The sequence below is a fragment of the Brachyistius frenatus genome, unplaced genomic scaffold, assembly GCF_029030835.1.
Source record: "Brachyistius frenatus isolate BFR_SWC_R1_liver_20210118 unplaced genomic scaffold, ASM2903083v1 Contig_10, whole genome shotgun sequence".
NCBI lineage: Eukaryota > Metazoa > Chordata > Actinopteri > Embiotocidae > Brachyistius > Brachyistius frenatus.
This window is the reverse complement of record NW_027210609.1, coordinates 3981693-3995184: the sequence shown is the minus strand read 5'-3', so window position 1 is coordinate 3995184 and position 13492 is coordinate 3981693. Positions and strand designations below refer to the sequence as shown.

At 41.1% G+C, this 13492-nt stretch overlaps 1 protein-coding gene across 10 annotated transcripts in view; it reads right to left on the bottom strand.

Annotated features, from left to right (window-relative positions):
* Window positions 1–13492, bottom strand: part of LOC138616566 (R3H domain-containing protein 2) — a 54942-nt gene that overhangs the window by 30219 nt on the left and 11231 nt on the right. For all 10 annotated transcript variants that reach the window (XM_069690964.1, XM_069690970.1, XM_069690967.1 and 7 more), the window contains exons 2-5: window positions 1608–1775; window positions 968–1125; window positions 608–829; window positions 141–182 (exon numbers count right to left, since the gene is read on the bottom strand). In XM_069690964.1, coding sequence (XP_069547065.1) covers window positions 141–182; window positions 608–766 — 201 coding nt within the window. In that variant the 5' untranslated portion in view covers window positions 767–829; window positions 968–1125; window positions 1608–1775. The remainder of the gene's footprint in view (window positions 1–140; window positions 183–607; window positions 830–967; window positions 1126–1607; window positions 1776–13492) is intronic.

Here is a 13492-nt window from a genome sequence, read left to right as displayed (position 1 = left end):
TTTTACACAACAAACCAGCAGGGGGGTTATTTCAAGGGGCAGGATTATGAAGTTAGGTGGGTGACTTTACAAAACCAGATATTAATCTTTCTGAGTTTGAAATAAATAAATAGATAAATCACTGACCACAAATCACTTACCTTGGCCCTTTTCCTGCCATGGCTGTGGTTAGGAGCCCGCTTCTGCAAAAATAAGGTGTTACTTCACTATTTTAATAATAAGTCGCAACATTAAAAGACACACAAGAATTTACTACCAAAGTATTAAACATGAAATAGATAAAGGAGACTCGTAATAACAGACGTTGTACTTGCTTCATTTGATTTTGTTTATAACACTTATACTGTACCAATAGATATTCAAACAATTTATTTATTGTTGACCACAAGAATCCAGTTGTCTGACACGAGGTAAACAGAAATTAGACATTCGAAAAATACTTTATTACAACTGGGCTGAATGAAAATGCTGGTTTGGCCGTTGCCAGTTTAGTACAGAGGGTGTATATTCTCTGCCTTGGTTTTATTCAATTATTCAACAAATCCATTGCAACTAAATGTAATGGTTTAATATTGTTATTAGCACTCATGTTGCCACTTCCTCCCACCTGTGCATCATGTGGGGAGCTTTCGTCAGGCTCCAGGCTCTCTCCGGTCCCTTCCTTAGTGCCCTGTGGTTGAGGGGAGGTTTTGCCTCGACTGCAGGGCTCGATAAGTGGCCCACTCTCTCCCTCCTGCTGGATGTCTGTTGTCAGGCTCACTGACATCTTCTTAAGGGAGGGGGAGAGGGTGGGAGTGGGGAGGGGGTTGGGTGGAGGACCCAGGAGTGGCTGAAAGTAAAGAGGCGAGTGATAAGAGAGGGAAATTCTGGGCTCTGACAGAAAGGCCCAAAAATGCATTACAATTAATTACCAAAGAGAAAGCAGACACAGACAGCTTATTTGTGGGAGTATTTTAACACCGTCTACCTGTAGGTGGTACCAGATCTGTGCTGGACTCTGTACAGTGAGTCGTGAGAGGAACCACACACAGAAAGATGAGGGGAGCCCACTAAGGTGCTGTACTGGGCCGGGCTGCAGCAGGGGGCGAAGCGCAATCCATAGCAAGCCTTAGCCTTGGGGTGGGGCTGTGGGGAAACAACACAGTAGAAAAAAAATGACCAAACTGTATTCAAAATAACAAATTTACTGAAATAAAGTATTGTTTTCTACAGAATAAAAAATAATCCTCTCATCCTTTTTGTTTTACTACATGTTCAGAATAAGATACATCATATTGGGGGAGGGGGAGAGACAAAAAGTCCAGTTTGATACATTACCATGAGGGTTGGTAAAGGGAATGTGAACGGAATCGGGATCTCAATTTAAAAAAAAGCATACCCAGTAAGATTGTTTTCTCACTCTGACTTATATATATATATATATATATATATATATATGCTAAGGTGTTTTACTGGAAGCGAGAACTCTTTCCTTTAATTCATAAACATGTACTGCTCTAAAGATCTGTTAATAACAAACCTGCTCCAGAGAACAAATCTTTAGTAGGACAATATCAAGAAAAACATGCACATGTGAGAAAAAAAAATATATATATATATATATTTACAGCGATCAGGTGAACTGAAGAGGCAGCAGTTAGCCAGCCAGACAAGGAGGAGGGGCACACCAGCAGGCTAGCCACCACCTCAGCGGTCCTCTGGGGCCTTTTCTCTCTCTCTCTCTTCTCTCCCTCTGGCTTAGTGGAGCAGCATGGTGTGTCCTACAGTCAGGAGCCCTGGACACGGAGAGCGGAAGAGGAAGACACGGATGACGTCATGTTTCACACACTGAGTGACTCATCGCTGCTGCTGCCGCCGCCGCTGCTGCTAATTCTAGCAGGGAGGGAAATAAAGCAGCAGAAAGCTCAGAGCCTACATGCACACTGGTTTCAAAAATGAGACGCTAAGCGCTACATTGTTCGTTATTGGACTTTGTCATTTCTAAAAGTGCACATTTCCAGTGTCTCTTCTCATATCTTTATTCATGAGAAATGTGGGGGGGGTTTTTTTTTTTACCCCTAAAACTTATCATCGTAGAAAGATATCAGACATGCATCATCTGGTAAAGCAAAGTGCACTGAAAATTACTGCCCATTTCAACGGTGGTGCAAACAACAGTTACACTTTTTTTTTTACTGAAGAACTGTTAAGAACTCGACAGTCAGGTATATCCCCGGACTTTGGGTATTGACACGCTTGCCAACTTTTTCACTTCTCATTCGTTTTTTTGCACAAAGAATCACTAAAATAAGCCAACAAGGAGAAGCATCATATTGGCAGTTCACGATACAATGCAGACCGAGAACTGGATCATAAGCACCATTTGACTGAGCTACTCTGTGTCAACATATTCACTTTAGTTCGACACACATAATACATGAATGCACTGGCTATTTCAATCCCCTCTTTCCATGGCAAGTTCCTTTAATCTAACTTCAATCAGTCACAAAAACAGGTTATATGTGGGCTGATCTTCACCAACAGAAATAAATTACATCAATTACTATAACGATCTTGCCCCTATTTACTTCCACTAATTTAACATCGATAAACCCATTTTTCTATCACAACAAATTCTGTTTAGATTTAGAATGTGAACATTTACAGATAATTGTTCAAATTCACCAACAACTCAATAGTAAATCGGTTTTTGTGTCTGAAATCGACCAGGCACTTTTATATTTTACCAGCCTTTGGTAATTTCCCTCTATGCTGCTTTCGGATGCGATTCTGGTGTCGTGCAAACATGCAGGAACGCAGCTACCAGTGAACAGAAATCCATCGGTCCTACAAGTCTGTATTCTCTGTCAACAGCAACACAAGTTGTGACCTTATTGAGATGAATAAAAAAAGAATGCATAAAATCCTGCATGCATAAATGCATGTAAAATTGAAATAAAATGCAATTAGCACAAATTCAGGCATCACAAGTGCTATTGCCGGTTAAGGTCGACCGATTGCGGATTTTAAATTGTGACAGTTTAAAACAGAAAACAGCCAATAAACGATTATTTGGGCCAGTAAAATCTTTAAGGATTTTTTTTGACGGTCCACAGGCTGACCGGGATTTGTCCCGGTGTGCCAGGTAGCCAGTATACTACTGATCTCAAGTGCATGATGACATTACTTGGCCTTTTGTATAGATCCTCCATTGCAAAACGCTGTCAGCGTCGGAGGCTGTGTAGCCATTGACAACTATCGGAGCCCAGTCCCTAAATAAGGATCATTTGTAAAACGTCCTATCTGCACTGATTAATCGGCTAAACCAATTAATTGGTTGACCTCCAATTGTCAGTATGCGTGCATGGGTGCGTGTCATCCATGCATGTCCCTGTCTGTGCCGCTGTGCTGTGCTGTAGAATAGATGAGATGAGTGAAAAACCGAGGCAGGGATTCCCAGCCTGGGAAAGACCCAGGCAATGCAACAGCAACAGCAAATGCGTCATCGGCAGCAGCATCAGCAGCATTACACTGCATCACTGACCAGGACACCCACATGACCCAACCCCACTCTGCTTACACAAATCCACCATACAGCAGCACAAAATACAGCCACACTGCAATGTAGGCCTGACTCAGTCATTTTAAAATAATCTCCTTCTGCTTGTTCACACACATACAGTGTATTCTTGCACAAAAGGAGTGAATGGTTTTGGATTAGAGAGAAAAGAAAACAATTCATTTTAAGAGGCAATGTCAGATCTCTTGGCTGAGCGGAGTCTCCTGCTTAATGGTAGGGAGGGGCTGCAGAAAATAAAATAGGAATCAGAGCCAGTAATAAGGTGCTTATGAATAGACAAGCTTTACCTATTCTCTCCTTCTCCAGCCATTCCTCTCATACGTTTCCTCAGCTCTCTCATCAACACTCCCCCCAGCTTCCCTTAACAACCACATGCCAGCCCACTAGGTTGCCAAGGAGATGGTAACGTCATTCTCAACTGCTGCCATTTGTGCTGAGCGAATACCAGTGAGATGGGATGGGAGAAGAATGATATTAAAAATAAATACATGGATTGCTGTGTGCACATACAGAGCGAAACGGAAAGACAGAAGCAAAGAGAACAGGGCCATGGTGAAAACAATAGCTACGAGACCAGGACATGCTGCTGCCGATGTTACAATTTCTTCTCAGTTAAGAAGATCTTAAGACTGCGATATAACAATGTGGGTTCTTAATTAGCCAGGTAATGGGATATCAAATAGAGAAAGTCTAATTAGTGCTGCTGAACTGATAAAACCTCTCAGATGAGTAGTGATGCCTCTTCAAACACTATCTTCATTTGCCTTTGACCCGCCAATACTTGAAAACCCCCCCATTTACCTTTTTAAAAATGACTGATTGTCTAAGGGCTTGGCTTAGTTTTTAGGAGGCATGTGCAATCACGGCGGAAATCAAATGCGTTTGAAGTCATCCCCCCCCCCCAAAAAAAAAAGAAGCAAGAAATTAAATGAAAAACAAAGTGCATTGCCTCGTCCCACTCACACAGGTGGTGAATTACAACGTGATGTGGTTGTTCTTGGAGAACGCAGACACCCCCATCTGACTTTAGAAAGGTGCGACCAAAGGTGTGACCATTATATCGGACCACTCGACTTTCAATTCAGACAAGACCATAAAACCTGCCTGAAACCTTGAATTTCAAGACAAGACAGTTCAAGTTATCTGTTCTTATATCACCTGATAAATTGTCACTGCAACAGAAATGATTACCAGAACATTCAATAACCCATAATCCCAGAAATTAGGGTGAATATTGCTGAATTGTTCATGAGAATCAACAAAAACAATCAATCCAAGTGCTGAGCAGACCAGATGAGGAAAAACAATCGACAAGGGTCGAACATAAAGTTCCTGATCTGGTTTACGATTTGGATCTGAATGTTTCTGGTACAGCAAAGAAAACCTATTGGCCATAATTGTTACTGCAACAATTTAGGTACTCAAATACTGGCATGAAAAATGCACCATTGTGAGACTCTGACCTTTATACTCCCAATTATAAAGTAAATATCAAAAAGTGCACAATATTCATAATTCCCTTATAAATCAACCGTGAAGCCAGCAGTGCACTTTTAGCTTTAAAAAACTAAACATAGTATTGCTGCCTTTCTCTCTTTAAGTCAACACTAACGACGCAGCCATTTTGTTTTAATAAACTTTATTGGAACTATCACTGGACAAAAGGGCTTTGGTTCAGCTGTGCTCAGTAGGAGCTCAACGGGGGTCGGTTGACTGACGTGTACAGTAGCAGAGAAGTTAAGAGGTTCTGTCCTTAAAAGGAAAAGAAAAACTGTGTTATGTAAGATTGTGATAACGGAAGAATACCAACAACAACAACAACAACAACAAAAAATCAATCAGTATCTCCTCTTTCATAGCTGATCCTACAAGCATGTAGTTTAGCTGATAGAAAGAACACAACCAAAACGTTCCAGGTCCAAATCGTGCTCGAGAGCTTCGGCTCCAGGAGCGAAAGTGCACAGACATTAATGGACTTCAGTTCTCTATCTGTCACAGGGTGAAAACAGAAGTCTCATACGGAACCAAACTACCTGAACTACACCCCTGGAATTTACTACTAGACATCTTGCTTTATTGTTGCTGGAAAATCACCTTGATGGTTAACCAATTCAACAGAGCAGTATGTCCCATGTTGCAATCGTACTGTGGTACTTAACCCCAAATACTATTAGTGCAGCTATAGTTTTAACTCAAATGAACAAAATAACATCCTTATTCCTAGGAAGTGGTAACTCGCAGTGCAGACTCAACAACTACAATACCAGCAGCAGTACTGCTCTCAGCCTGTTGTGTCCCAGTTCAGTCAGTGTGTTGGTGGTCCTGGTGCTGACATCTCTCTGTCTGCATCATCACTTGTGGCTGCAGATATGCAGCCGGGCAGCTGATTCACACAGGACTTGGGCCAGTTACATCATAGCAAATGAGTTAGTCTCATAGCTGGCCTCATAAAACCTCAAACGGACTGGTACAATACAACAGGACGCTTTCATCAGGCATTTCAAACCCGTTGAAGTCCTAAGTATTCAAATAAAAAAAAATGATGACAGATGGGTTTTTATTCCTGATTGTTTTTACAAAAAGCTCACACTGAAGTAACCTGTAAAATCCACCACTTTTGTTGCCAATGCACAAACTTAATTTCAGCCCGAGATGCCACTAGTTGCTCGTTTCAGAAGTAAAATTTTTTTTTTTCATATCAGCTTGCTTTATATTGCAACTCTCCAAAAATCAGCATGCATCCTTCTCAACGAATTATCACTGAGCAAGATGACCAATCAAATGGCATTACCGACAACCACGCCTACATTTCAGTCATGCGTGTTCTTTCAACTTTTAGGCAACATCACAGCTGTTGGTGTCAATGTGAATTTATCTGCGCCAAGTTATTGTACAATGTGAAAATATGAAACGAAAAACAATCGCATCAATCCTCATCAGTTGTAATCACGCAGTGCAAGAGCGCATGAACAGACTCTCAGACTTGCATGGGCCCTCCTGATGACAGGCGACCAGCTGAGACACACAGGCCACTCACTGCCCTGCCCACTGGGTCAGGTTACCACATCGGAAACCGCGAATGGAAGGGAGCCCCGAGTGAGATGAGCATCTGTGTGAGTGAGTGGGCCAGTGAGGGAAAGAGACAGATAGAGCTACCGGCCTGGTCGACGCAGTGTGTATAAGTGTGTGTGTGTGTGTGTGTGTGTGTGTGTTAAGGCAGACAAACTATATAGGACCACTTCGGTCAGTGGGCTTGCCCGACTACATATTTCATGAAGGTATGAGCTCACTGTCAAATTTAGCTGCCCCAGGTCAAGCCGGGTCAGGGTCTCTGCAATAGTTAGCAGTGGGGGCAAGCCAGAGAAATGGGAGGAATTCTACTGCAGGGCAGATGGTAAGAGCAGAGAGAGAAGATATCAAGCCTTAATGGCTGTTTAATTAGCAGACATAATCAGACAGTAAAACAAAATCCACAGGTTGAGGGTTTGATTATAAAACCACGGGACATTTGGCCAAATGTTATCCTCCACACAAAATGTATTTATTAGTGGATCCAAAGAAAAACAAATGTAAAAACAATCCCACTAATTGATTAATCATCTTAAGTATTTTTTTTTTATTTTTTTTTATATAAAATTATTATATGTATCCATTTCAGATTGTTCCGTGTGGGTAACTCATAATTATAAACTGAATGCCACTGCATTACATTACATTTAGCTGACGCTTTTATCCAAAGCGACTTGCAACACACCGATGGTACACCATCGAGAGCAATTTTTTTAGGGTTCAGTGTCTTGCTCAAGGACACTTAGGCATGTGGACAGGAGGAGCTGGGATTGAACCACCAACATTCCGATTAGTGTGCAACCCGCTCCAGCAACTGAGCTTCAGCCTCCCATTGCTTATTTTTTGTTTTTTAAACATTTGTTGATGCATCATCACCTGTCATTCACCTCAGGATGACAACATGGACTGAAGACACTTTACAGATTAATCAGCTGACCAAGAATCATTAAGATTAAATCATAGTTGACAATATAAATAAGCATAAGTTCAACAGTTAAAAGAAATGTACAAATCAGCACAGACAGAGTACAGATAGATGAATATACATGAATACATCTATTCCGTCTTGTCCAGGTACATTTTCAGTGAAGGCAGCATAGGTGCAGGTGGAAAGAGAATAACTACTTGCGTTCATATATATATTCCTACAAATCTGTGTGGGTAAAAGCTGCTACTATGATCAATTATTTATTTCATTCATGACATTATTTCAAATTTCATAAATGGAGAAGCGTGCATAGCAAACATGCCTCTCCATTTTCTCTGCAGAGGCTGAATGAAAGATGAAGGTGAATGGAGGCGCAGAACGCTGCAAACAGGAGCGGGCGAGCGAGCACGTACAAACCCACAGACAGCAGTGGGAGAGACACACACAGGCAGCTCGACCCAATTCAGCGCCTCTATATTCAGCTGCACACCTCGCCCATTTGACGTCAGAGAGGACCCATTTCACAAAAGGCAGCAAGGTTATGTCTTCACGGAGCGGAGGCTGATGTATGTAGTATTGGCAGTTTGTGCAAGCTCAGGGCCGGCACATATTACATATCAGCCTCCCTTGCGGTGTGTGCGCACCAGTGCTCGTCTGTGTCAGAGAGGATTCCCCTTTGCGTTGGTTGTACAATTTCACACAGGGAGGGGACGGGGGGGACGGCAAAACACACGGGACTCTAGAGCAACAGACGAGGCACATTTGTGCTTAAAAACAACAGTAAAAATATGCATAGATCCATCATTACACAAAACTCCCGGATATTGTTTTATGCTACGAGCTAAATAAAAAGGGATTAAGCTGACTGTATGGCTTAGAAAAGGAGAAGGGAACTTCGATGACGAACATCCTGGAGCCACATAACAGGAAGATGAGGAGAACATAAATGGTCAGATGCAGCGGAAGACGGGGTTTCTCTTCTTCCATCCATGTCTTTCTGTCCTTCTCCCTGACACCCCCTTTCATTTCTCTCAGCGCGATGAGGATACCCCTTCCTACCTTCCACCTCCTCCACGTCAACCCCTCCCATCAAGATCTCTCTCCATCCACCCACTACTAAATATTAGCTCTCTCTCCCTCTCTTTTTCTTGCTCTTTTAACGTGTCTTCTTAAATTGTCAGGCCTGCTGCTGACGCCATCCTCCTCCACTCAGCCAGCCCACTCAGTCCTGTGGGACGAGCTATGACTCATTCTCTCCCTCCTTCCCTCCTCTACCTCCCTATTTACCTACCTACCTGCCTTTCTGTAGCTCTCTCTCTCTCTGTGTGTTGCCCTCGGTAGATATAACGTATGTATAGTTCTATGCCGCATGTGGAGGATCATGCAGAAGGTGCACGGAGAGATGGAAGCCCGAAGACTAAAATCACAATGAGAAAGTGGGTGATGGGAGAGAAAATACGTTGGCAAAGTAAACAAGAGTCTATCTTCTGCATAATGAACGAATAGCAGAGGCGAGAGAAGGGATCCTGAGCTTGGCTGCATTGTTGATGACGGAAAGAGTGCAGGAATGTGGGTGACGGAGAGAAATATTTAGTTTTTTGTGGCTCAAAATCAAACAAGTAAATAAGACTTATCAAATAATCACTTTTATTATCATTCATGTGATTGATTATTCTTTTTATTATTATTATTATTATTATTATTATTAATGAGTTAAGAAAAGGCAAAAATAATCAGGAAAAATGTATAATATAAATAAAATTGAATTGAATTGACAAGACCACATTTAAACATGTGCCAAACTTTGCACAGACAAGTGGAGGCAGAAACAAATCGAATGTGTGAACGACTGCAGTACTAGAAAATGCTTCTAAGGAACAACTGAGGAGAGAAAACGAGTCACAACCATGAAAACCGTTTTAAAGGAAAGAAAGGAAGGAAAGAAATTTGTCTGATCCAACTGCTGAAAGAATGATTGGCTTTGCACCAAATTATAGATCATGTTCTGTTGTTGGAAACTTTCAAAATAAAATAAAAAATGTGATAATCAAGAAAGTTTTTGGTGTAGCGACAGCATTGCACTACAACTGATCAATGACCAATGTAATGTCCAGAAGCCTGCTCAGCCTACAAGACATCCCGATGTACTGTATATTAATTGGGAGCTTTTAAGGAGCATGATAATAACACCACCAGAGCACATTCCATGATGTCAACTCACAAAACACACAATGCCAGAATGATAATTAACACGCCCAATTCAAACTTTGTGCAAATAACGTTACTCTGACAGGTTAAAGCCTTTGATTAGAAAATAGGATATTAATCTATATTAATTCTTGGGTTCTAGAATGCAATAATAGCAAAAGAATACTGCATTTATGGAAACATGGGAAGACAGAGCTGCTGAAATAAGAAAATGTTCAAATAAAAGTGCCACATGAAAACAAAATTTTAGCTTTAGAGCTGAGGCAGCTCCCAGACAGACAAGAAACTCCAAGAAAACCAATCAAATGTCTGCAAAGCAAAGAACTTAAACAAACACGGACATTTTAGAATCGCAATACTAAACCATCAGCTAACTGTACTAAAAGAAAGTCTGCCAGTCAAAATAGTGGATATCTCAATCATTAAACCTTCTGGACAGTCGGAAACATGATTCAAAATAATGACATTACTTCGCTGTCCAATAAATGGATATTGTGTATCGTGGGCTGTGTGGTTATCTTGTCTCACCGTAAGAAGATTAGTGAAAGATTCTGCCGCTACACTTGAGCTGCTGATGTAAAATGAACAACCGTGTCAAAATGAAATTGGGTGGCAGCTCCCGAACTCATTATAAACCTTATGTAATTCTTCAGCTTCTTTTAGTGAGAAGCAGGGAGCAGTGGAAGCGGGTGGACGAGAGATAGGGGAGAGAAAAGAGGAGCGAAAGATGGAGGAGCGAGGGGTGGCTAGTGAGACAGGAAGAGAGGAAAAACTTCTCAATGATGAAACAATCTGCACCGTTAAGCGATTGGACCAGACCTCCACCAATGGGAGGACCAGCTCCATGGCAACAGGCTCTGTCACCAAGAGAAAAGAAGCCATATCCCTCAACACCCCCATATTTTTCTCTCCTTTTCTCTCTCACGACCCCCCTCCTTTCCCCAATTACAAGGCCCAGTGTATTTATCATTGGGTCCTCACGTAAAGACAAATAAAACAGTGCACACACAAAGACACACAGACACACAGAGCAACATCATGGGTTACTTACAGGCTGAGCAACACAGCTCAATTGCACAGACACAACAAACAAACACATGCGATCCATCAAGGCTTGCAGATGTACACACAGACTTAACGGGGCTTACGAAGTGATCAGAATGTGAGTCATTCACACACACAGTTATTTAAATGTGCAGATGGCGATGACTTCCCTGACACGCTGTCTGACTGCAGACTGCTGTTGCACACCGTCCTGGTGAGTGCTGGAACTATCTATCAGATCTGGTGGAGCTGAACCTTGAACTGAACAGATTGAGCTCAGACGCAAGAACAGACCTCCAGAAGAAGTAAGTAGGCCCCAGCAGAGAGAAACTGCCCTTTACTCACAGATATATGTATATGTGCACAATGTGAAGTCAGCATACATCAGAGTTTACTAAACTAGCTTCATGAGCTAGAGCTAGCTGACATTTGGTGGTAAACCACTGGACACTTGTCTTAACATCTGAAGTTAACCCCTCAAATTTGACTTTCCATGCAGAAAGATAAAGTCTCCCAGAACCAGTGCGACATCCTTAAGCACACTCCAATTGTATTTTGTTTGCCACAAAATGACAGACAAATACTGCTCGGCACACAGCCTCTCCAGGAATGGCTGTCGAGTGGGAAAAACATGACAATGATGTCGTAAAAAAAAAAGAGAGAGAGAGCTCAGAATAACTAAAACTATATAATGAAGCTTCAGTACGTGAATTGTATTCCAATCCGGGCACAGATAACTCATATCTATGAGTAAAGGGAATTACTAAAGTGTGCCGTCTGATCCACGTACAGGTATTAACTAATTTGTTGTGCCGGCTGTGTATTTGTAAGTGTTTGACTTGTGGACGCACTCCAAAACCTGATGGGCACAGCAGCATTTAGAGCTTGCTGGATCTTGTTTCCACTCCATTTCAATTCACTATTCCAAAGAGGTGCATGCCAATTCTGCGGACTTGAAGTGGCAGGTCTGTGCAATAAGTGAAATAACATCTGTATGAACAGCAAAGTAAACACGACCATTAACCAATTGCAAAGGGTTCGTCGTGCCTGAATCGGAGGTTTAGTGGTGTTTGAAAGCAGTGAGAAAGATTGAGTTGATCACAGCATCTTAGTACCTGCTGCAGAACCTTGAAATCATTTTTCTGGTTCTGTATAAACAGTCTCTATATATATATATATATATATATATGTCATATGCTCTACTGAAAACTGTTTAAACCCAAAAGAAAATTTGTCATTATCCCAAGTATTGCAAGTATGATTTTATTGGTAAACAGTGAAAGGAGTAACACGAATCTGGAGGAAGATAAAAGACAACAGCGTTGCTGGCAAGTTTGTCATCAGTATGTCCGCCCTGTTACACGATGCATAAAACTTAGTAGGGAAATACAAACCTTTGGTTGCAAAACTGATGTAAATTTCCCAAAACTAAAGCTATAAAAATGTGCAGTCAATCCGAATGCAGATGCTTCTGTGGGACAGTATCAAGAAAAGATGTATGTATTTTGTGTTTTGTAATAGTTATATGTAATTTTCCATCAACATGAACACGAACAGGAACTTGCAACACTACCAGCAGCAGTTTTACTGAGCTAAAGTAGAAGTTCGTTTTTAACTTTTACCAATTTATGAGACACCTCGGTGTGGATATTCCCCACCTAATAAAGCCTTGATGCTCTAATTGCTTTAAAAATATATATATATATATATTTATTTTTTGGAGATCTTGACACTTATAAGCTGAGCTTTGTCAGAGTAAAGTTCACACGCAGACAGCGATCAGCTAATGAGTAAATGACTGCTGGATTTGATGGCACTTAACATTAACAGAGAGACTATACTGATAAGTTATTGTGAGCTTCCCATTACTACATGCATTGTGAGTTTTGATGGTAGACTTAGCAAATAAAAAGTGGTGAGAAGCTTATTACTGTGTGCAGAAAAAAAAAAAACCTTAGTTGTGTATTACTGCATCAGAGTCCATTGAGCCAAAGATGTTCCTCAAGTGCTCATCAGTTGTCATGTTTCTTTTTGTTTTGTTTTTCTTTTTAATAGTCGTTCCCAGTAGGACATCCATCACACTTGGCTCTTCCACAGCATGTGTGTCAGTCATGGGAACTGATTGAGCCGGTGGGAAGTTCACAACTAGTGTGGATAATCACTTTGTCAACATAGGTTCTAAACTGACATTTCTGCTGTAAAAGCATACCTTTGAGTTTGAAGTTTCAGAATTTTGTTTATCAATCGGTTTTCATCAGACCAGCAATTAGACTTTGTATTTTTTTTATGTCGTTTTGAAGATGTTGTCAGTGTTTGCCATGTACACACACAAATGTTCATACAGAAATGTAAAAGAAACACAAAATAATACTTCTTGTCTTGATACTAACCCACAAAAGCATCTGTATTTTAGATAGACTGCACATTTTATATAGACATATTTTTTGGAAAGTTGACCTCAGTTTTGCAATCAAATGGATGCATTTCCTGACTGAGGACATTTAAAGTATTCCTGTAATGACTTTTGTGCATCACATAACAGGGCAGACATACTGATGACAAACTTGCCAGAAACTGTGTCGTCCCTTCAGATTCCTTTCACTGTTTATCAATAAAACTGTACTAACTTTACCTCGGATGACCTTTGAACAGTTTTCAATAGAGCCTGATCGACTGGATTGTTC